The sequence below is a fragment of the Paramisgurnus dabryanus genome, chromosome 2 (assembly GCF_030506205.2).
Source record: "Paramisgurnus dabryanus chromosome 2, PD_genome_1.1, whole genome shotgun sequence".
NCBI classification, from domain to species: Eukaryota; Metazoa; Chordata; class Actinopteri; order Cypriniformes; family Cobitidae; genus Paramisgurnus; species Paramisgurnus dabryanus.
In genome coordinates, this window is record NC_133338.1 from 52,439,775 (window position 1) to 52,466,020 (window position 26,246).

The window sequence follows — 26,246 nt, forward strand, 5'->3', positions numbered from 1 at the left end:
TGTATTGAGCCCGTTGAAGCACTTCAAAGACCTTTGAAACTGCATTGAGTTGAACTGACAAGAGTTAGGTTCCACTGAACCCTATTTTGTAAAGAAAAGTCCAGAATGTTTTCCTTAAAAAAAAAAAAAAAAAACTATTTCTCTTTCACTGAGGAAAGACAGACATCGATATCTTGGATGGCATTGGGGTCTTTAAAGGGTTAGATCACCCAAAAATGACATTTAGCCTGTGATTTACTCACCCTCAAGCGATCCTAGGTGTATGACATACTTCTTCCAGACAAATAAAATCTGAGTTATATTAAAGTGCCCCTATTATGGAATTTTGAAAATTACCTTTCATTGTATGCATCATAGATCTAAGTGAACGAAAACATCCAGAAATGCACTTTTACCATGGATAGATGCACTTTTATCAACTTCAAAACAGAAGCACCCATTGACTTCTAATATAAATCTGGGAAGAGCCAGGGCATTTGTTAACATGATTGTATTATGATTGTATTTGTCTGAAAGAAGAAGGTTATATACACTTAGAATGACTTGAGGGTAGGGCTGCACGATTAATCGAAAAAGAATCACGATCTCGATTCATACATATAGGCGATCTTCATTTTAAATGACGGCGATTCACTTGCATTTACAGTATTTCCCTGTATTCAGTTTCTGCGTTCAAGTGTTCACGTATTTACATTACAACAACCCAAGAATATCAGTCAAACTTGCTAACACACACTCATACAGGGTAAAACCAAACCCTATTCATTCACCAATCAGACCCGATCATTTCTTTCCTCTCTCTCATCACATTTGCGGCGTTCCGCTGTCACTCGCGTGACGTATAACAAGGCGGCAGACCTAAACACAGTCGTTTACTTGGTGGATCTGGAGCGGCAATTTTCACAAAAAAGAGAGGATAAACGAGTGTCACTGTGGAAAATCCTGGTGGCGACGGAGAAAGTGAAGATGCAACAACATTGGTTTCGAAAAAAGGCAAGGAAATTATTTACCTCAGGCTCCGGACGTTTCTAAATCGGAAGGCTGCAACCTCAGGAGGTCGCATGCAGGCTGTATACGTCATCAAGCCTGGTTCATTTGAGTTAACGGAGCACTACATTCGCAAGTCATTAACACACTTCAACAATTTATTATTAACTAAAAATATTAGTCATCTTTATAACGTTAATTGTTAATATTCTGAAATTAGACAGTCTTTATGATGCGCAGTTTAGAAATGCGACCTCCAGAGAGGCTGCAGCCTTCACATTGAGAAACAGCCTCTTTGCGTTCCCCACTAGAAAGGGTTTTTCGCACGAGGGCAACATTGTTACATGTCTGCGTTTCTCTCTGATGCCTCAAAATGTTGATCTTTTAGTCTTTTAGAGGTTTAACGTTAGTGTTTTTAAAGTTTTAAGGTTGGCCAGTTTGATAGTACAAAAAGCACAGGTGCAATTTAACAGCTAACAAATTTTAAATTATTCTAAATTTTAAGGGGTCTAAAATAAGAAAAAGAGACTTTTAAGAAACGTTATTATAACTGAAAGTCCAGTAGCACATTTTTTAGTTAAGTGCATAATAAATGTTTTTGTTAAAATAAAGAGAATCGGGTGAGAGAATCGGGATCTCAATTCCCATGGAAAAAATCGGGATTCACATTTTAGCTTGAATCGTGCAGCCCTACTTGAGGGTGAGCAAATCATGGGCTAATTTTCATTGCAGGGTGAACTATCGCTTTAAGGCTTTAAAGGGACACAAGGCAGCATTTTTATGTTAATAAATCATCTTCGTAAGTCGGTATATGGTTAAATGACTCATTACATGACGAATGAAGACTCTCTCGCCCGCCCCTACCGTCTGTAGGAAGAATACCCCACTTTCAAGTTCGCTGTATCCGACCCGGTGTCCTTCAGTCTCGTATAGTCTTAGATATAGAACGCATTTACTCCCAGACACTAGGGGGAGCTAGTAGAGAAATAATACTCAGACTTGCCTTGTGTGCCTTTAACATGCAATAAAGGGACAGATTTGTGACCTTGTTTACAAATAGAACTTCAAAATAGAACATTTGAGATTTTTTTCCCCTAAAATAATTGTTTTCTGTACTATTACCGTGCGTTCACACAGACGTGTTAAGAGATGGCAAAAAAAAACGCTATTCGCGCGTAGTTGGATGCTTGAACATTTGGAGTTTACTCGCTTCATTCACGCCTGAAAACCGCACATGAAATTCTAGTTATTCAAGACATTTACGCGGAAATTCACATCACGGGAGGGGCTTCCGCGACTCCGCTCGCTTCCTGTAATTACGTCACTACTAGAGAAAGCTCCTGATTGGTTAAAGGTAGGGTAACAGATTTGATCCTGAAACATTTTTAGTTATGCTGGTTAAAAGTCTCCTCACATCCTGATAGCAATCACTGTGTTAAGTTGTTTAAATGTATTTGTAGAAATTTATGTCATCTGTGAAAGGCGTAGGACCAAAAAATGTTCAACAAATCATAGATTTCGGTCCGAACGGACGTTTCCTTTTTTGTCCCTCATACGCAAGCGTAATTTGAATTCCCACCGCGCAGCGAGTCCACGCAGATACCATACGTCATCGGCGCGTTCACGTGCGCTCACCTCCTGTCTGTAAACAGCGAGAACAGCAAACTTTCTGCTGAATTGACAACCTACACAGGAGCCACAAAACTAAAGGCATTTTTTATAACAACAACAGCAAAAACTGCCTGGATCAGCAAGAACAAAAACCCAAATTAACATCGGTAACTTTACTGCTTTACCACGAGATGCAAACAGCTGCAGGAGGCAGAGGGTCTGAAAGGGTCGTTGCACTGTTTATTTTGGTAAGGTAGGTACGCGATATGTTTGTATTGAGATGGATTCAGATATTCTACTTTGATGAAACATTGTGTTGCTTATGAAATTTGTGTTCGTTTACGGATTAGAGTAACGATATAGTTACTAAGTCTACACAACCAAACGTGTGCTTAAACTAATTCTGATGTAAACCAGTTGTTTATGTTGGTTATTTTGGAAGTGTTATTCACTTTGTACTGCAAAGTTTTCTCACTGGTGAATGAGAAATGAGACGTGACCGTCTGATCTGTGCGTGTTCATGTGTTTTGAAAGAGGCGTGACTTTGGATGGCGATTTGACTTGAGGGTGGGATCGGGATTTCATTGCTAGGCAGCTACAGTTAGCAGTTTTAAAAATTTTTTACCCTACCTTTAATGCGGGGCGTTTTTCCACCAAAGTTCAGATTTTTCAACTGCGCAAACTAGACACACAATTGAGGTGGATTTGCGTCTACCGAACCACGCTTAATGCCTCATTAGCAACGCAAGACCTCCAGATGCGCGTAAACACGTTTTTAAATTGACATAACATTGAAATCACTGCCGCTTTGTGCCTCTACCGTGGCTGGAGTGAACGCAGCATTATGATAGGAAATAATGTAATAATCTGACCTGGAGTAATTCAGTTTGCCCAGTAGAAAATGACTAAAACAGTCCCCTCTTGGGACCTGGGATGCTGTGGTCATCTGCAGTAGATCTCCACCAAGCACAGGCTTTTCCACATAACCTGAAATCAAATTTAAATATTTTAAAATACTCTTTACATTTAGGATTTGCGAAATTGATACGTTTAAGCATTCTTTAAAATTTCCAAACTCATTAATGGAGGAAACACTTAACCTGTTATTATGATTGATATTAAGGTTTGACCACAATACTGTGGTGAATATATCATTTGATAAAAAAAAAGTTTACTTTACTCTAATGATACAAAATAATATAAATATTTGAACACAGGATCACTTCTAACATTTCCAGGGTGTTAAAGAGGCTAAAAGAACATAACTGGGCCCGTTTTAGTCAACTGGGTGCAAATTTTAAAGAGGATAACACAGTGTAGCCAACAACAATTGTTTTTATTGTTCTCTGTACTGACAGCTAAAATGTTAAAATTGACCAAAGTTCTCCTTAAATGCACTCTAATAGTGTATAAGTAACGTTATACAACAACATTAAATATACTAGATTACATTGAAATATGTTATTAATTCATATTCCTATGATTTAACCTTCTAATGAAACAACTACAATGACATTAGGAACATCCAAATGAAACATACTAGCACCTACCTACACCATGTGCAGGCCTGACCACGTGCGTCAAGCACAGCACAAATCATTCAAATGGATTCTTAAAACACAATGCATGTTTATTAACAGGTAATAAGATCTATTTTCTTTCATAAAAAATAACTAAACAAACAACATACCTGTAAACAGACCAACATCATCAGTGGATCGACGGGGCAATGTCTTTTCTCTCACTCTGTCCTGAAGACACTGAGCATAATATGATAATTATAAGATTATGAAATTCATAATATGCTTATTACAATTAAACACTTCATCACAACCAACACGATCAAATGCTGTTGAGCACTTGAGCAAAAATATGCATTTGGACGATAAAACTCAGCATACCAGAGAAACGTCCACGAGAAAAGCACCATCACACGTCGTACATGGAGGAACCCGGGAGATGTTCCCCCGAAGACGCTCCCACCCTAAACGAAGACCCGAAGAAAAGTTCCTTTAATTTAACGTTATATTCTCTTACTTGTGAACAATGATATGAACAAAATTGTTTGAGGTTCATTAACCCATTTTAATTACAAAACGGTGTATAACCACCAGTAAATTTAAGAAAATAATACAATATAGGAAAAAACGATTCAAATAATTCACACCAGTTACAAATGCATACTTTTTATATTGAACTGAAAACACTCTTACCTTCGTTCGAAACGCAGGAGAAAACATATTCCTTATTCCGAAATGCCAATGCAGCTCCATGATATCCGAGGATGGCTCACCTAAACTCAGAGTGAATCGAAAATACCGCGCAAACCCGTTGACTGCGTTGAGACGCATCTGACATCCGTTTGTAAATTCAAACTTCTAAAACACGTGACCAAATCATTGCTGCTCATTCGACTGTTACGACCTACGACACATTCGCCGTTGTGGGCGGGAATTGGCGGCAAATTTGAATCTGTGTTGCACACATACACACACAAACAAGAGATGTATCGGAATAAAGTGTGCTGTTGAATAAAATTGTGAATGGTAAATAGTTGTATGGAGTTGAAATTAGAATAATGTTATTTTTATTATTCTGTGGAAATATTTTGATCTTTGTCAAAACAAACTCTGAATAGGCAACAAAAGTTACAATCACAAAATATATATATATATATATATATATATATATATATATATATATATATATATATATATATATATATTTATTTATTTATTTATTTATTTATTTATTTACACATACGTAGTAGGAATATGTTATAGGCCATATATGTGTGTGCGTGCGTGTGTATACACACACACACACACACACACACATATATATATATATATATATATATATATATATATATATATTTATTTATTTATTTATTTATTTATTTACACATACATAGTAGCAATATGTTATAGGCCATATATGTGTGTGCGTGCGTGTGTCATTTTGCATCATTGAAAGAAGGAAGTCCAATATCTTTGTTGAGGGAGTGAGACTACAAACACCCCTTTTCTCAGTCAAATAGGCACCAAATTCTAAATGTATGTTACATTTTGACTACAAATATGACACACTTTCAATAAAGATGAATGTTTCTACGGGTGAAATGCTTCTTTAAACGTGTAGGCCTGGAAAATTCCACAAGGAAAGATTCTGTTGGGGTTTTTCCCGTATGACTGTTGACCCTATTCTTCATTATATCATCCACCCTATTTTTCAACATGGACAAATCAATTTCATACAAGATAATTTTATGTATGAGACTTTTCCTTAGTCACTAGTTAAACAGCCTGAAAAATAACAAGAGTGTGGTAAACAGTAAAAATTACTTGTGCTTTATGATTATTGTGTGTTTATGATTATGATTACACACTTGCTGCACAGGTTAAATTAAAATCTCTGAGAACTGTGGGCAGGATAATTAAGTGTATTAGGGATGCTTTGCCCCATGCATTAATGTCATGTATAAACTCAGCCCTGGTAGATGATTTTACACCTCAGAACTTGCCTGAGCTGAAGGTGACCCCTAAAGATGGAGGAGATGTAATATAAACCAGACTGCATTGTTGAAAGGGATTTGGTTGTTCATAATGTGGCAAAGAAAAACGTTTATATGTGTGTTAAATCTGTGCATGTTGGACATTTGCAAGGAAACAGATACTAAATGAAGGGATAAAATCTCTATTTGCGAAGAAGTGCATCCATCATGGAGAGTACTGTGTAAAGCTCTTATCTCCAAGCGATGTGGAGATCTTCAGTGTAGAGTTGTGCTACAGCCTCAAATAGATATCAAAGTTTAATAAGATTGTTCTGTCCTGTAATGCTCATGATGTTTTTCATATGTTTTTTGAATGTCCAAGACTTTCCTTTATTTGTAATACTTGAAAGTTGATCACAAAATTGGGGTTTTCATATAACAATACCTTAGTTTATATTAGGATATAAATATAGAAGTTCATGGCAACAACACCAATGATTCTTGTCATTTTTTATGACAAAAGTTTGACCTATGTTTACATGTGACTGCTACTCTGAACACTTCCAAGATCACATTTATGTTCATGCAAACTCGTTTTGTGTGTTTGTTTTTGCAAATACAGCTGCTCCATTATGTCGAGCAGAGACGAGTGCTCGGAGGTCAGCAATTTTACGCGTGTTTGACTTCATGTGGCGCTGCAAGAACCGATCAGACGGATGATGTCAAGGTACCGCCAGAGCGATTTGAAATTAGACTAGTGATTCCTCAACTCGCTCTCGCGGTACTTTGACGTCATCGATCACATACGGCAACAACTCCTCCCTCCAACATGAACCAGTTTGCGTCACCACCAGCGCTGCCGGTGATTGGCTTACGTGGGCTTGAGCTTTTCTTGACGGCATATATGCACGGGTACGTGTAAATAAACACTTTTCTGAAAACTGACATGTGTGCACGATATTATTTTGGAAACCGGAGAGGTTGAAATGTCCGTTTATGAAAATAGCCGCCCACGTGTAAACATAACCTTAGTGACGTGATACTGCATGTCTGTGTGGATGAACGGCAAAAAAAAAGGTCACGGTTATAAAAATACCAGTGTCCGTGTGGACAAGGCCTAAGTTTGCCATTTTGAAATCCCACCAGTGTAAAAAGGCAGGAAAATAAGGCGTAGTCCACACGGACATGGGTATTTCTATAACCTGAGTTTTTCCTCCAAACAAATCCTGTCCACACATGCTCAGTTTAAAAGAAATCTCTGTCCACATGAAAAAGCAAAAACACGCTATCAAGCACTGTCAAGAGCATGCCACACCAGCAGGCGACAATATAATACAGCAGATAACGGCGCACACTCTGACGTCACACGACAACACTGCAACCAGCGTTTTCTTAAAATCCTCACCTTGGCAGGGATTTTCAAAAATGTTTGGTTTCAGTGCACTGATACTGCGTTTTTGCGTGGACAAACGGCCGAACCACATAAAAAAATAACACGGTTATAAAAATACTCCGGTCCGTGTGGACTAGGTCTAAGTCTTTAATAGAATCTGTGTCCATTTAGTTTACATATTACAAATACACAGATAGTGATGCTTTGTTTTGAATGGAGATGGGGTGTGAGACTGACTGTGAGTGTGTACAAAAGCTTAGTTTTTAATAATGGTTGTTGTGGATCCTGTATAAAATTTGTCTTAAGCCCTGTTTTCTCTCTCTCTCTCTCTCTCTCTCTCTCTCTCTCTCTCTCTCTCTCTCTCTCTCTCTCTCCCTATACTGTAGTTTGCAATGAATTGTGGGAGCATGCTAAATGCAAATTTTACAGTTATGTCTGCAATACTGTATTTTTGAAATAGGCTAATATGTAAATGCTACAGGACAACATGTAATGACACTTATTATTTTATTTTATGTATTTATTTAAAAAGTCAGCTGTGGCACTAGTTTGGAAATAAAAGCTTTGGCACTTTACAATAACTGCAATAAATGCAGCCTATTAAATGAATTATAAACATTCATGTAGATTCTGATAATGTACATATCTTTGTCAAAAATGTTTGATAAGAAACACATTTAGACAACATGTGTGCGTAGCGCAGTACGTGTGATGTCACGACGTCATCAGCAAATTTGCGCCCGGTGCACATGCGCATTGCGAGTTTGCGCAGACAGGTGTCTACGGTCGGAGTGGAATGAAGAAGTTGCATCTGATAATTCTTCCATTGTGTAAGTAATATTTTTAATTTGTCACATTACAAACACCAGACTGTTCATCAGAGTTAAGTATTAGCGTTAGTTTCTCTGCTGAATTTATTGGGCGAGTCTGTAGCACATTATTTGATGTAATATGCGCGTGTTAGTTTGATGCACATGTTGGAAGACAGGGCTCTCGAGTCAAGTCGCACGCATTCACCGTTAGACACACGCATTTCAGTCAGTTCACACGCTCACACGCCACACCTTGTATTTCTCAGGCTGAGAAGTAAGAGATAAATTATCCTGCTTCGAGTTTTTTTGTGTACTCAACTTTACGCAGCGCCGCATGAACTGACAAAGATGACATCAGAGTACCGCGAGACATGTTGCGGAAGAGGCTGATTCCTATCGCTCTCGCGTTACTCTGATGTCATCCACTTGTCGTTTCTTGCAGCGCCTCGCCTCATGAAGTCGTACTTTGATCAAAGACAAGTACAATCCTATAATCTACTCAAAGTGCTCTTTTTTCATGTACTAATTTTGTACTTAATATAGCCTACATTTTTTGTTCCTTAGTACATATGAAATATGCTAAAATGTAATTTAAAAATGTATTTAGGTACCACTTGTAATACATTTGAACCCATCTTTGTATGAAAGATGAGTACAAGTTTACTTAAATACATTTATGTAATACAAGATAGTATGTTAAATGCATTTCACTTCATATTCATGACATCTCAAACACGGAGGAAGATATTTTGAGGAATGTTTGTAACCCAATCTTTAATGAGCCCCATTCACTTCGAAAATAAGAAAAATAATTAATACTTAGTCCTTCTAATTGATGCTATTTCTTTTTTATGTCCTGTTTGTATGAAATATAGTTTAATTTTTTTTTTTTTTAGGTAGCAGCAACTGCAGCTGACATGGAATGAGGATTATCGGATTCACCTCTCACTGATCATCCAAGGTAATTTGGATACAATGAATACAAACTATTTTTTGCTTTCTTTTGTAATCATTAATGTTTTTTTTATTTTCTAGTGTTATCTGTATTTTTTGGTTTACACAAGGTACCTACACTGCAATAAAGAGCTTAAGTAAATAAGTAAATTTACTCTTTGTATAGTCGAATAATCCAAAAAAGATAATTTTAAATTATTTTTTATTCACTTAATTTAGATTGAAGCTAGACAAAATTTCTTTCTTGATTTAAGAATTTGAATATATTTAGACTGGAAAAAAGACAGAATTACTAAGCTCTTCTTTGCAGTGCATGCCATGAACCATACTGTCACAACCATTATTAATCCAAGTTTACTTTATATAGGTGAATTGATGACCTCAAGCAAATGGATGTTGTCATCTGAAGAGAAAGTTATCCTGGGCCCATGTTTAGAGGCATTTGGGGCATATCTGACACATATCACAATCAAGCTGCATGCACACTTGAGTTTATTCAGAGGTAATTCAGAGCATAAACTCTTAACCAATATCTATTGTATACTTGCAAGTTTTTTTGACTTCTAGGTTAGGTTTTTTAGTTAGTGACTTCTTTTTTCAGGGGAGCAAATTCAAAATATGTGTTTGTTGCGTCATGTGAACCATGTGCATCATGTGTATTGTCAAAATGAGTGCCTGCTGAACACGCATCGAAAGGGTTTATGATAAGTGACGCTCACGTTCACAAAATACTCCCAAGACACTCACTTAACACATCACACATGAGATTAAGCCAGTATCTGGCAAACGCGAGCATCTCTTTTATCATAAACCATTTAGACGTGTCTGCAGCAGGCTTGTATTTTGACATCTTGCGTGATGCACATACATTTACTTGACGCGCTAAACACATATTTTGAAATGGCGAGCAACACACATGAAGAGCTAAATACATGTTGTGACGAGCTTTGCATTATGTGCCCTCGAAAAATAAGTCACCGGCCGTCACTGGCTTTATCATGAGTTGACACATAGACAGTGATTATGCACTGTTTATCTATAAATCCCTGTCATGTTTCACACCAAACTCTAGAGCAGATACTAATAACTATGACACTACCACCACTGCATTATGGGTTGAAATTAGTCAAAATAACAAATACATGGACATTTCCCGGCGAACTTGATGCACGTTACAACTGTATTTTACCATACACGAACAAATGCCATAAGATTGGAATATATGAAATTCAGAATTTAAATGAATGTGTATTGATTTGTACAAATGGAGACATGTATGTGAATAAAATGTTAAATTTTTTTGTTTTGTATTTATATATATCATAATTTGCCCATGCAAAAAAGGAGATGTGAATTTGTGGATCAGGTGACACGCCTACATTTATCCCGTTCTGTTCATTTAGATTTTGAGATTTTCATTTTGCCGTTTAAAGCATTTTATGAGCCAAATACAAACAACTATCAATGAATGAACCAAACAAATGCGTTTCATTTTGTGTTGGAATTTAATTATGTGCATCAAACAGGATGAATGCACATGCATTGCCTGGTTCACAAATGCACATTGGTGGTTTTGTTTTTGCATGCACAAATTGTGATATTTGTGAATTTCAGTGATTATATTTTTTATTAGTTTATTACAATTTGTGTATGCAAAAACTTCAATGTGCATTTGTGAATTAGGCGATGTACATGCATTCATCCTGTTTGGTTAAATACAAACCACGCAACAAAAGTCGCAAAATTTGAATGAACCAAACATGTGAATTTACATGTATCACCTGATTCACAAATGCACATCAGCATTTTTGCATGCACAAATTGTGATATAATGATACAAAATATAATCACTGAAATTCACAAATGTCTCTGTTTGTACAAATCTATGCACATTCATTTGAATATTGAATTTTACGGACACAAAAATGAAATGCATTTGTTTGGTTTATTCATCGATAGTTGTTTATATTTGGCTCATATAATGCTTTACATGGGGAAATGAGTCTCAAAATCCAAATAAACAGAACGGGATAAATGCAGGCGTGTCACCTGAACCACAAATGCACATCTCAGTTTTTGCATTTTTATTCACATACATGTCTCCATTTGTATAAATCAATACACATTAATTTAAATTCTGAATTTTATATATTCAAATTTAAGACATTTGTTTGTGGATGGTAAAATACATTTGTACTGTGCATCAAGTTCACCAATTTTTATTTTATTGTTTTAGTATATGCTGATTTTTTATAATAAGATCTTCTGGTTGTTGTTTTTTTTAACAGAGAAGTTGTGGGCATCAGTCCGGAAACTGGATAAAAAATTTGCTGCTGGAATGTGAGACAAATAAAGGCATGGAATGAACCCAAATGTATGAACACTGCTACGAAAACTAATGGACTTTGAATGGCTTGCCAGTTAATTCCAATGGAATTGAAGAAGAGACTCTGACAAGATTTTCAAGTTTGTGTTTAATTTAAAAGTTTATCTTCATAGATAAGCAATTTAAAGGTAGGCACAGTTAAAACTATTTCTTGTGTGTTTGTTTAAACTGTAAATTTATGACTGAAGTTTGGTCACTATGTAGTAATGTGTTCCTTTGTGGTTAATTAAATGCTGCAGTGCTTAGTGGTATTCGTTGTTGTATTTCCAAGGCTAAATCCTTATTTTGTGATCTGCATTGTATTGGAGAGTTTTGGAAACTAATACTTATTATCTTAATGCATTGGAAAGTTTTGGACTATTGAACAATAAATGCATTTGGCTACATCTGTGATTTTCTGTTATTTTAAGTGTTTTAGTTTACATTACATTAAATGATTTATCACAGCAGTTAAAAAAAATTACAGTAATTTTTTTTACAGTGTAGGCTACCATGACACAAGTTGCAGCTCCAAAAACATTTCTTAGTCAAGTTGTATAGCTACAAGCAGCACAAAACCAAAGAAGTGGATTTGATGAAGTCATGTTGTAGTATTGCTGAACAATGTTCACCAGTTAGAGATTGAGGTGGAATGTGAGTTAACAGTGGACGTGGTCTTACTTTGCAGCAAGAGCAAAACCCTAAAAGTTTCAATGCTGAAGAGGGATACATTTTAAACACTATAAATTTACTGATTTATGTAATTTTACTTACATTTCTACAGAAAAATAATCAATAAAACATTTACAGAAATTTTCTGTAAAAATAATTTTTTAATTTGTAAAAATGAACGGCAAATTTCTGTGGAAATTAACGGCAAATGTCTGAAAATTAACGGCAAATGTCTGTAAAAATTAACGGCAAATGTCTGTGGAAATTAACGGCAAATGTCTGTGGAAATTAACGGCAAATGTCTGGAAATTAACGGCAAATTTTTGTGAAAATTAACGGCAAATGTCTGTGGAAATTAACGGCAAATGTCTAAATATTAACGGCAAATGTCTGTAAAAATTAACGGCAAATGTCTGTGGAAATTAACGGCAAATTTCTGTTGAAATTAACGGCAAATGTCTGAAAATTAACGGCAAATGTCTGTGAAAATTAACGGCAAATGTTTGTGAAAATTAACGGCAAATGTCTGTGAAAATACATTTTTGATCTGTAAAAATAGTATGAATTGCCTTTAAAAAACATAATTTTGATGTGATTGTTAATTACAAGGAAATACTGTCATTTTAATGGTAAATCTTTAAATAACAGAAAATATCTGTAAAACAAAAGCATTTTACTGTTTAATGAAAAAATTGGAAAATTCTGTAAAAATATACAGAATATTACCTGTAAAAAAACGTTTTTTTTTTACAGTGTAGCGTAAAGCTCTGATCTTGAATGCGGACATGACTAAAATGGCGGCGCTACCGGAAGGTAGTTATTTTCGTTAATAAAGTTTTAAATATGGATATTTCTACAACCCCACCGCGTGGATTACCCTCAGATGACCTTTGTTAATTATCCTGGAGCTGTTTGGATTTATTTTGTGAAGGATGGACACGCTTTTTTTTTGGACTTGAAGGTTGTGGACCCCGTAACTTCAAATTTAATTAACTAAAAGATCTAAAACATTTTCTAAAATATCCGAAAATTTCTTTGTCTGAAAAACGATGGACATATGCAACTCGGACAGCTTGGGGGTGAGTAAATTACGGGTTTAATATCATTTTTGGCCGAACTATCCCTTTAATCAGAAGTAAATAAAATTTAAACAGGAACTGAAAAATTATCAAGATAGTTGACTATTTTTCAAGGTATGTTCATTTTTTCATAGATTAAAAATGGCTTTTAAAATATGCAAGCTGACAATATTAAAGCAGCTAAAAACATATCTCCTTAAAATGCTATCTCGACTCTCCCCTGTTTACATAACGTTTCAGTAAGAATTTTTTTTCACTTTCATTCATGCGTGTGCCGATAATGCCCATCCATACAGTCATCTACATCTGATGGAGTTGAAATACCAGAATTTAATTCAGCCATCACAATGATCTTTTTTTCATTTTGAGATTAAAATGAGGTTTGATTTTTGATTGTTTAATTTCATGTTAATTTGTTTGTTTAGGCGTAATGGGAATGAAAGAGGAAGTTCAAGGACAAAATGAAATGGAGGATGAAGATCAGCACCACAATTTCCAAAGTGAAGAAAATTATTTCATATGCTCACAAACTGATGAAGATTCACCTGAAGAAAGAGCAGAAGACAAAATCTCTTTTGCATGCCATCTTACTGCTGAGACTTTTTCACAAAAAGAACATTCAAATGTTCACATAAAGACTCACACAGGTGAAATGCCTCAGTGTGAAAAGACAAGAAAAAGGCACCTTAAGGATTATTTAGTAGGTCACGCTGGTGAAAGGACCTTTACATGCCCTCACTGTGATAAGTGTTTTAAACAACGAAGAAGTCTTAATATTCACATAAAGACTCACAGCGGAGAAAAGCCATACAGCTGCCCTCAGTGTGAAAAGTGTTTTAAACGACAGGGAACTCTAAATGTTCACATAAAGTCTCACACTGAAGGAAGGCCCTACAGCTGCCCTCATTGTGAAAAGACTTACAGACTTAAAAACCACCTTAAGGAACATTTATTTACTCACACTGGTGAGTGGCCCTTCACCTGCCCTCAGTGTAATAAGGGTTTTTTACGAAAAAGACAACTTAATGATCACATAAATACTCATACTGGAGAAAGACCATACCCCTGTCCTCAATGTGAAAATACTTACACATCTAAACAGCACCTTAGGCATCATATAATAACTCATACAAATGAGAGACCCTTTGCATGCCCTCAGTGTGATAAGTGTTTTAAAAGACCGGGACATCTTAAAGGTCACATAAAGTCTCACACTGGAGAAAAACCATACAGCTGCCCTCTGTGTGATAAGGGAGTTTTACGAAAAAGTACTCTTGATATTCACTTAAAGACTCACACTGGGGAAAGGTCATATGCCTGTCTTCAGTGTGAAAAGACTTACGTATGTAAACAACACTTTAGGAATCATATATTAACTCATACAAATGAGACACCATTTACATGCCCTCAGTGTGATAAGGGGTTTTTACGAAAAATAAATCTTAATATTCACATAAAGACTCACACTGGAGAAAGGCCATACGCCTTTCCTCAGTGTGAAAAGACTTACAAATGTAAAAAGTCTCTGATGAAACACAAAATAATTCACACTATTAACAAGCCTTTCTCTTGCCTTCAATGTGGAAAGAGTTTTAAACAAAAAGGAACTCTTACACTTCACATGAAGATTCACAGTGGTGATGGGCTTTACACCTGTCCTCATTGTGGAAAGAGTTTTACAAAAAAAGGAAATTTAGAGGCTCACATAAGAGTTCACACTGAAGAGAAACCTTTCAGGTGCCCGCAGTGTGACAAGAGTTTTAGACAACGTGGAGCTCTTCAGGGTCACATACGAATTCATACAGGTGAGAAGCCTTTCTCGTGCCATCTGTGTGATAAGAGTTATACATGGGCCCGAAGTCTCAAAGCTCATCTGATGTTTCACCATAATGGAGAAAACCTCTAAAAGTGTTCACATTGTGTAAAGAGTTTTATTGAGTCTTTGATGCTGCTAAAACACAAGTGACTGTATACTGGAGAGAAGCTGCACCGCTGTCATTCATGTTGGAGAAGTTTCAGACGATCACAGAGAAAAGCGCTGTCTGTAAAAAGTGAACAAAGATCAACTTCAGTCTTCAGGTCCAAACACATGATGTGAAATACGGATAGATCTTGCAATTGAATTACTTCAAAATATCTTAATTTTAATGCATTACATGAAGTGGTGAAAATTGCTCCTGTAGCTCATCTTGTCAAGCATTGTGTTCGCAGTTCAAAAGGTCATGGGTTCAATCCTAAGAACACTCATTCTGATTAAATGTATAGCTTTAATGTATTGTTACTTGCTTTTGATAAAGTGTCAGCCAAATGCATTTAAATGTAAAAAAAAAAATTCAGGATTTATTATTTTTATGCTGTAGTAGATTTGCACTCATTAAAGGTAATTTGTTAAATAATGGTAACAATAGTTACCATGATTAATTTTGTTAATCATGGATATGATGGAAAGAGAACTAAACATGTGACTGAAGTAAGATTATTAAAAAAATAATGAAAATCTTTGTCATTATTCACTTATAAGCCAGCGCTGCACATGCTAAATGTCTCCATTATTAGATCTAATTTAGATTTTACAGGCTGTATCACATTTTATAAACTTTTACTCAAGTCTCTCTTTAGTGAACTGAGCTGCCATCCTTCATCTGATCATCCGTGAACACTGAATCCTTCAAAAAACATCTGAAGACACAACTTTTCTGCATTCACAACCTTCCACTTTTAACTTTAACATTGCTAATAGCTTCAACACTATTTCTTCTTGTAAGCATAGCTTTGCGTACTATGCTTATTGTTGGCGCTTAAGACAAAATGTAAAATGCTATTATATAAAAAGCTATTATAGAACAAATGTGTTGACCGACTGTGTTCGTCCACATTATTTTAATGGAGTATGTATATAGCTGCCCTGGAACACTAAACTAGATTAGGATACTTCTCTAGTGAATTTTATCTGTACATGTGTGCCCTGACTCTTTTAGGTTAGGCTACTTGTTCACAAATCCGTCTGCATTAGTTGACACGTTTGTTTGTAAGTCCATCCAGCAAATAATTAAATACAAATGTTAATTTTTTTCCCCAATATTTTAAGATAGGGCTATCTTTTTGTGATATAGTTTGCATAAAGTGTAATTTATTTATTTTGTTATGTAAACTTTAATCGTAATTAAGATGCAGTGTTATTCAAGTCTATATTGTAATCGTTTGACAAATGTGAGATAATTAACCGTGAATATATTTATTTTACTAATACATTCATGAATTGTATATTTTCTTCGGCATAGAAGATGATAGTTCATTAATTTACTTGCATTTCAAAAATGTTTAACATAGATTGAATAAAGGGACTTTTGTTTTGCCTCTTGGAGCCTGCCGTGCAGTGACGTCATAAGAGTTGCGCTAACAGCGTTACAGCTCGTCTGTCGGTTGAGGGAAGTTGGGGTGTTTGTGTGAGGTAAATAAAACGATACAAAATATGTTTTAAACTATTTTGTAAAGAAATATACTTATGCAACTTAAATACAAATGTAACTTTATTGTAAAGTACTGAGAGTTGTTTCACTAGAGTCAACATTTATATTCAAGCTCCTCCTTTCTATACAATTCTTTAACATAGCAGATGGATAATTGTTGTTGTTAGTCAAATTGATCAGGGTCATAACTTGTTAGACATGGATAATATAGTTACAAATACACTTGGTTTTTCATTTGAATTCATTTGATTTCAATCTTTGACCTCAGAATTATTGATATCAATGTTATATTTTGACAGGCTGTTCTTTACATTATTTAGAATGATTTTATGTAGAATTGTTAAATTAAAACTTTGGTCATTTGTATATCTTCACAGGTCTGTTACTGTGAAGAAGTAAAAAAAAAACAGGAATCACAGCTGCTGTCACAACACATTCAACTACTCTACTATTCTGATCCACTGTTGTAATGATGGAGTGTGTTAAAGAGGAGACTGATCCTGAATCATTCACAATAACACCTGAATATACTGAACAACAGAGAGGTTTGTGCTTAAAGCCTTTTTTTCACAAACAGATTACGGTATAACATATTAGGGCCGTTTCCCGGACAGGGATTAAACTAGTCCTAGACTAAAATAAATGTAAGAACTGTTGAAATTGAAAACAACTTGCAATGACATCTTTAAATACATCAGTGCTCTTTGTTTTGCCTCAAAATGCACACCAGTAATGTTTTTAGTAAGACATGTTTGTTCAAACTAGTTATATTTCTTAATTAAACTAAGACCTAGTCCTGGCTTAAACTAATCCCTGTACGTGAAACCACCCCTTAGTATTACAATTTAGCATTGTTAAATCTTTGGAAATGAATCCACATATTTGACTTTTAGACACGTTTAACACCAAGTGTACAAAGCGTACCTCAGAAGCGTGTTTTCTGTGGTAAATTGTGTTAATTTGGTGTCATGACTGTAAAGTGGCTTAACGTAATTCACGAGTTTACACGTACATGAAATCACAATAAGGTAATTCATATATATTTTTATGTATTAATTTATGTACCGTATTTTCTGGACTATAAGTCGCTGCGCACTTTAAGTCACATCAATCAAAAATGCTTCATGAAGACGTAAAAACATATATAAGTCGCAATGGACTACACATTGCATTTATTTAGAAAATTATTTTACAGAATCCAAGCCAAAGAACAGAAATTTAATCTGGGAAGGCAAGTTATTCAACTAAACAATAGCACACAGAACCGCAGGCTGAAAAGATGTCTGTACTTTAACGTAATATTATCAGTTATTTACACGATACACAATAGCATTCAGAACATACCTGGAAGGCTGAATAGGCTAAATGAACAGAACAAGCAAACGAGCATCAAGTTCGCAGGCTTGTCATTCCACATCACTGAATCCATTGAATTACATAAATACAGGAGCAGCATAGAGCGGACTCTCGCAGCTGTAGATGGTATTGTTGTCTCTTGGTTCATATATGTCAAAATTCATTCATACTGAGTATTGCAGGACCAGGCAAAGTATGAAAAAAGTGCAACTTATATTGAGGAAAATACGGTATTTGGTGCGCTGTCCGGGGAGGGCTCCGACTCGAAAGTTTGCCTGGACCCAGAGTACCCCCCCAATCATTGGAAATGTATGCTGCGAAACTTTTCTCGAGAAAGTTGAGAGACGGCTTTATTTACAAGCTTCCTCCTGCACTGATTGGTTGATTCCCTGAACGTTCGCCTCCCGAAATTTGTAAAAATAAAATTTCAAATAATATTCATCAGGTAAGACAGGACTTTTTAAATTGAAGATTCACACAGCGCTTTGCCCATGCATCACATCAGAACCGCTTTTAAAACCGAAACTTATGAATTCTGTGTGGTTGCGGTTTCTGAATAAGAACCAGTTCTTGGTTCCTAACCCTGGAGGAATCACAGAGTACCTTACAATACGTTGCAATACATGATACATGGCTCACTGTAAGGACCGCATTACGCTGCAGTGATTATCGGTATATTACTAGCCAATCCTATTGTGATACACAGTGCTCGATTTGAATCTTATGGGGGTCCCCACCATAAACAAAATTTCACCATTAAATTTTTTTTAATAAAAAGTGGAGGGCCTGTGCCCCAATAAAGCTTTATGTCTTGCAACGCCCCGTAGTGAAATGAGAGAACGGCAAGCCTTTTAGTTCATGGGCTAAAAAAAATTCAAACAGCCAGGTATGTCTCTTTGCATAGTGTATCGTTATGCCACGGGAGACTTATGTCTCTAGACAATATGTCAATAATGGCAAAACAGTGCTAGCTTGCATCGATCTGAAGTAAATACTGTAAAAACAAAACATGCACTGAAAAGTTGAAAAATTATTTGTCAAGGTAAGTATATTTTTTTCTAAGATTAAAAATGGCCTTTAAAGGCACAAGACTTTTTTAAGATGTTAAATAAATATTTGGTGTTTCCAGAGAACATATGTGAAGTTCTAGCTCAAAATATCATAAAGATATTAAATATAATAAAGATATTATTATAGCATGTTAAAATTGTCACTTTCTAGGTGTGCCATTTTTGGGTGTGTCCTTTTAAATGCAAATTAGTTTTTACATTTTCTAGGTTGACAGAAGCACTTGGGACCCAATTATAGCACTTAAACATGGAAAAAGTCTATTTTCATAATATGTCCCCTTTAAAGTTTTTTTTATGTTTTTTTTTTACCTTTATTTAACCAGGAGAATCCCATTGAGATTAAGAACCTCTTTTGCAAGGGTGACCTGGCCAAGACAGACAGCAGCATATAAAAAAATACAAACACATAAGTATAAACAAATACGCACACACACACACACAAAAAACAACGCCTCATAAAATCATATTAGATGCTTACAGTCTAAAAACATTTACATATTAAGGCGTCTGCCTCTAAGTCTTTCATTTTTACTTTAAAAGCATTTAGCGAGATTAAATCAGTTAGTTTCAAGTCCTTTTGCAACGTATTCCATGATGAAGGTGCAGAATACTGAAATGCCTTCTTTCCCATTTCCGTATGAGTCTTTGGCACAGAAAGCATAAAAAGGTCCTGAGAACGCAAAAAGTGTTGCCCATTTCCTTTTTGTATGACATAATCACATAAGTAATTTGGGAGCAAACCAAGAATTGCTTTATATATAAAAACGTACCAATGACATAGCCTTCGGGTGGCTAGAGGAGGCCATCCAACCCGAGTGTATAGCTTGCAATGATGAGTCAGTGCTTTACAATTTGTAATGAACCTTAACGAAGCATGGTAAGCTGTATCAATCATATGAATTTTCTGTGCAGACGTATGCATATATAAAAGATCACCATAGTCTAAAACAGATAAAAAAGTGGTGGCCACAAGTCGCTTTTTTACATAAAAAGAAAAACACAACTTATTTCGAAAATAAAAACCCAGTTTTAGCCTCAGCTTTTTCACCATGGTCTGCACATGTGGTTTAAAAGTCAGGGAATCATCAATCAAAAGACCCAGGTATTTATAGGAGTTAACAACCTCTATTTCACTTCCCCCCATCGTGACAATTGGAGGGAGGCTTTGAGGCCTAATTCTGGATTTAGAAAACAACATAAGTTTGGTCTTTTCTCCATTTAAAACTAATTTTAGCTGCATAAGGGTATTTTGAACTTCAATTAACGCAATTTGCAAATATTCAATTGCTTGTACAAGAGTTGGGGCACTACAATATATGACAGTATCATCAGCATAAAAATGGAGATTGGCATTTAACACCTTTTGACCCATATTGTTTATGTAAATAGTAAATAAAAGTGGACCTAATACAGAACCCTGTGGTACACCCTTAGTCACTGTTGCAGTTTTGGAGCATAGACCATCACATCTAATACACTGAGACCTATCACTAAGGTAATTTGAAAACCAAGCAACTGCTTGCTCTGAAAGTCCTGAGTTAATGAGTCTACATTTCAAAACTTCCTGATCAACAGTATCGAAAGCTTTGGACAGATGAATAAAGAGTAATGCTGAATGCTGCTTCTTGTCAAGCGCAACCAAAACGTCATTTACCACCTTCATTGCGGCTGTGATTGTGCTATGTCTTTTTCTGAAGCCTGATTGATGTGTTGATAAAATAGCATTTGAATATAAAAACTCCTTTAATTGATCACTCACAAGACCTTCAAGAATTTTAACTAGAACTGATAAATTAGAAATTGGCCTATAATTATTTAAAATTGCGGGGTCACCTCCTTTCAATAAAGGTAAAACAAAAGCTGATTTCCATATCCTTGGTATTTCCTTATTTTCCACTGTAAGATTAAAAAGATATGTAAGAGGCACAGCTACAAAATCAGCCGCCAGTTTCAAGAAATAAGGATCAATAAGGTCAGGTCCTGAGGTTTTTCTACAATCCAAGGATTTTAGGGCTTGATGAACTTCCTGTACCAAAAATGGCACGAAATTAAAAAATTAAAAAGTACACAAACTGGCAATATTATAGCGGTTAAAAACATCTCTCCTTTAAAGGCTATTGACTATTTAAATAACGTCTTAGTTAAAAGAATAACTTGGCCTTAATTTTTTTTCCACTTTAATCAATGCAATTAGCAACATGACCCAACTTCCAACGATCTAATCAGTTATCCTTGGACAAATTTAAGTCCAGCCCTACCTTTATTTCATTTCAGAAACCGTTTCCCTCGGATATATGTCACCAAGGGAAAATAAGACAATTGTTACTCGGTTTCATGGCAACTTTAATACACCAATAAATTATAACTGTGTAATTTTACATTGCACCCTTTTTTGTATTCTTTACAAACGTACACAAACATTTACGTTGTTAAAAATGCAACCACAAATGCAATAACATATTTGTATTAAAAAATATTTTTGTTCTGCTGTCCTTTTTTATTAATCACATCTCCAGCTTTAGAAAATATTCTAAGCAATCAAAGCGTCATATTGTGTTAGCTGAATAAATGTTTATGTTACGTTAACATGTACGGACACCTATTCAGCCTGCTGTTCTGTGGGCTATTGTTTAGTTGAATAATTGTTTAGTTTCCAGATTAAATGTCTGTTCTTGAGCTTGGATTTTGTGAAATAATTTTTTAAACACAACATATAGTCCAGTGTGACTTATATTTTTGGATGATGCGTCCTATACTCCGGAGCGACTTGCGCTGGATTTCCACCGGCTGCGAATCCACAGCGGAGTCAGTCGGTTTCCATTCAAGTAAATGTGTGTATTTCCACTGACTGCATTCCGAATCCGTCACAGCTCCTGCCATCTGCAGCCCTCCGGAACCAATACGCAGAGCTTCTATTTTTGCCGGATGCCGGACAGTTCCGCAGGTCAGAGCCTTGACTATATCGCGTGATCATACCTGAATTCACGAGATTTTGTGTCATGATCTGGGCTGGTCCAGCAAAACGTCATAATTTAATGCCATAATGGGCGGAGACAGAACTAGATATCGTGCGATCATCACGTGAATTTGCGAGACCTCATTGGTCCTCGTCACTTCAGCACGCAGCCGCTCTGCAACAAATACGGAACTGGTGGGTATAGGCGGACGGCAAAGTTGACGGAAATCCAGCGTTATAGTCCGGAAAATACATTAATTTAATTTCTTGTTAATTTGTTTGTTTTAGGCCTGATGGGAGTGCAAGACGGAGGTCAACAAAAAAATGAAATAAAGGATGAAGATCAGCACCACAATTTCCAAAGTGAAGAAAATTCTTTCAGTTGCTCACAGACAGATGAGGATTCAGCTCAAGAAAGAGCAGAAGACAAAATCTCTTTTGCCTGCAATCCTAATGGTGAGACTTTTTCACAAAAAGAACATTTACATGTTGACATAGTGACTTACACAGGAGAAATGCCTCAATGTGAAAATACTTGCACAAGTAAAAGCCACCTTGAGGATAATTTTATAAGTCACACTGGTGAGAACACCTTTGCATGCCCTAAGTGTGATAAGTGTTTTAAACGACAAAGAAATCTTAATGCTCACATAAAGACTCACACTGGCGAAAGACCATACGCCTGTCATCTGTGTGAAAAGACGTACATATTTAAAGACCACCTTAAGGATCATTTAGTGATTCACACTGGTAAGTGGCCCTTCACCTGCCCTCAGTGCGATAAGGGTTTTATACGAAAACAACATCTTGATGATCACATAAAGACTCACACTGGAGAAAGACCATACGCCTGTCCTCAGTGTGATAAGACTTACATATGTAAACAGCACCTTAAGCATCATATAATAACTCATACAAATGAGAAACCCTATTCATGCCCTCAGTGTGGTAAGTGTTTTAAGCAAATAGGAAATCTTAATGTTCACATAAAGTCTCACACTGGAGAAAGGCCCTACAGCTGCCCTCATTGTACAAAGACTTACAGACGTAAAGACCACCTTAAGGATCATTTAGTGATTCACACGGGTGAGTGGCCTTTAACATGCCCTCAGTGCAATAAGGGTTTTTTACGAAAAAGACATCTTGATGATCACACAAAGACTCACACTGGAGAAAGACCCTTCACCTGTCCTCAGTGTGAAAAGACTTTCACATGTAAACAGCACCTTAAGGATCATATCGATAATCATACAAATGAGAGATCCTTTGCATGCCCTCAGTGTGGTAAGAGTTTTAAACAACTAGGAAATCTTAATGTTCACTTAAAGTCTCACACTGAAGAAAGGCCATACAGCTGTCCTCTGTGTGGAAAGACCTACAGACATAAAGGACACCTTAAGGAGCATTTTCTTAGTCACACTGGTGAGAGGCCCTTCACCTGCCCTCAGTGTGATAAGAGTTTTTTACAAAAAAGACATCTTAATGATCACATAAAGTCTCACACTGGAGAAAGGTCACATGCCTGTCCACAATGTGAAAAGACTTACATATATAAAGGAGATCTTTGGAAACATTTAGAAAGTCACAAAGATAAAAGGCGCTTCACCTGCCCTCAGTGTGATAAGGCTTTTTTACAAAAAAGAAATCTGGATATTCACATAAAGTCTCACACAGGAGAAAGACCATACGCCTGTCATGAGTGTGAAAAGACTTTCACACGTAAACAATACCTTACCGAACATATAGTAACTCATACAGATGAGAGGCCCTTCACCTGCCCTCAGTGTGCTAAGTGTTTTTCACTAAAAAGAAATCTTGATATTCACATAAAGACTCATACTGGAGAAAGACCATACAGCTGCAATCTGTGTGTAAAGACATACAAATGTAAAAAGTCTCTGAAACGACATAAAATAATTCACACTATTCCCAAGCCTTTCTCTTGCCCTCACTGTGGAAAGAGTTTTAAACAAAAGGAAACCCTTAATATTCACATGAGGAGTCACAGTGGTGGTAGGACTTACACCTGTCCTCATTGTGGGAAGATTTTCACAACAAAAACACATTTAGAGGATCACATACGAGTTCACACTGGAGAGAAACCTTTCAGCTGCCCTCAGTGTGACAAGAGTTTTACACAACGAGGACATCTTCAGTATCACATACGACTTCATACAGCTGAGAAGCCTTTCTCATGCCATCTGTGTGATAAGCGTTACATGCAGTTACGAAGTCTCAAATTTCATCTGATGTTTCGCCATAATGGAGAAAACCACTAAATGTGCTTACATGGAGAATAAAACACTGAGTCTGTGACGCTGATCAAACACAAGTGACTGTATACTGGAGAAGCTGCACTGCTGTCATTCATATTGGAGAAGTTTTAGACGATCACACAGCTGTAAACTCACAGATAAAAGCGCAGTCTGGAAAAAGTGAACAAAGATAAACTTCTATCTTCAGGTCCAAACACTTGATGTGAAATACAGATAAACCTCAAGACTGAATTACCGTATTTTCCGTACTATAAGTCACAATGGAGTATGTGTCCCATCAGTCAAAAATTCATTTTGAATAGGAACAACATATATAAGTCGCACTTGACTAGATGTCGCGTTTATTTAGAAAATGATTTCACAAAATCCAAGAACAGACATTTAATCTGGAAAGTTATTCAACTAAACAATGGCACACAGAACACCAGGCTGAATAGGTGTCCGTACATGTTAACGTAACATTAACATTTATTCAGCAAACAGTAGCCTACAGAACCTACCTGGGAGCCTGAATAGGCTAAATTTACATGACAAGCCAAATCGAGTTCAAAAAGGTCCCGAAGTCATTGCACATCACTGAATCCATTGAATTGCATAAATACATGAGCAGTATATAGCAGACTCTTGCGGCTGTAGACGGTAATGGTTTCTCTTGGTTCATATGAATACATTTTTACATATAAGTCGCACCTGATTATAAGTCGCAGGGCCAGCCAAACTATGAAAAAGTGTGACTTATAGTCCGGAAAATATGGTACTGAAAAATATTTTTGTTGTGAATTTTTTTTGTAGAGCATTGTGTTAGCAGTTCAAAAGGTCATGGGTTCAATCCCAGGTAGACACATTCTGATGAGATGTATAGCTTTAAAGTGATTTAACTTGCTTTTGATAAATATGTCAGACAAATGCATTGAAATGTAAATGTTTTTTCAAGATTTATTATTTTCATGTTGAAGTAGCAGTACTATTAGATTTGCACTCATTAAAGGTAATTAGTTAAATAATGGTAACATTATTTATATTCTTCCATATACTATATACATTTAGTTAATTATGGATATGATGGAAAAATAACTAAACATTTTTGTGACTGAAGTGAGATTATTAAAGGAATTGTTCAACTAAAACTGAAAATCTCTGTCATTATTCACTTATAAGTTAAAGTGCTTCACATGTGAGATGTCCATTATCAGATCCAATTCAGGTCTTTCAGTCTGTACTACATTTCAAAAACATTTCACTCACTTCCTCTTTAGTAAAATTCGCTGCCATCCTTAACCTGATCTAAAGACAACTTTCTGCATTAATTGGATTGTCAATTTATCACAACTTTCCACTGCCCTGGAGTACTTAACTAGATTAGTATTCTTCTCCAGTTAATTTTATTTATACATTTGTGCCCTGGCTCTTCTAAGTTATTTGTTCATCAATCAGTCTGCAATACTTGTCATGTTTGTTTTAAAGTTCAGTCAGCAAACAATTATGTGATGTGATGTTTTGCAATATTTTAAGGCCAGCAATTTTAAACTAAGTGGACCTCAATGTCTACTCTAAAAATGACATCATTTTACAATATAGTAGTGGTTAAACTAATTACGTTACAATTATGAATTTTTGAGTCATTGATCGAATACTTTGGAATCGGCAAAAAAAGAGAGTGGGGTAAAATAAGAACAAATTAAGAAATTACAAGCAGATGTAAATAGAAAAGAACAAAGTTATAAATAAAGTATAACAATACGATTTAGTTAC

General features: G+C 35.8%; 2 protein-coding genes and 1 long non-coding RNA gene across 2 annotated transcripts; all 3 read left to right on the forward strand.

The window, feature by feature from the left end:
* LOC135743807 (uncharacterized) overlaps window positions 1-26,246 on the forward strand; it is a 112,841-nt gene that overhangs the window by 55,413 nt on the left and 31,182 nt on the right.
* Window positions 7,526-12,505, forward strand: LOC135743967 (uncharacterized). The gene is made up of 4 exons (XR_010530632.2): window positions 7,526-8,314; window positions 9,193-9,257; window positions 9,618-9,752; window positions 11,539-12,505. It is a non-coding gene; the product is annotated as an uncharacterized lncRNA (long non-coding RNA).
* On the forward strand, window positions 16,753-25,604 carry LOC135743803 (uncharacterized). Its single transcript, XM_065261665.2, has 3 exons — window positions 16,753-16,817; window positions 17,214-17,381; window positions 22,507-25,604. Exons 2-3 carry the CDS (start codon window positions 17,306-17,308, stop codon window positions 24,495-24,497), a joined length of 2,067 nt encoding a protein of 688 aa, XP_065117737.1. The 5' UTR covers window positions 16,753-16,817; window positions 17,214-17,305; the 3' UTR covers window positions 24,498-25,604.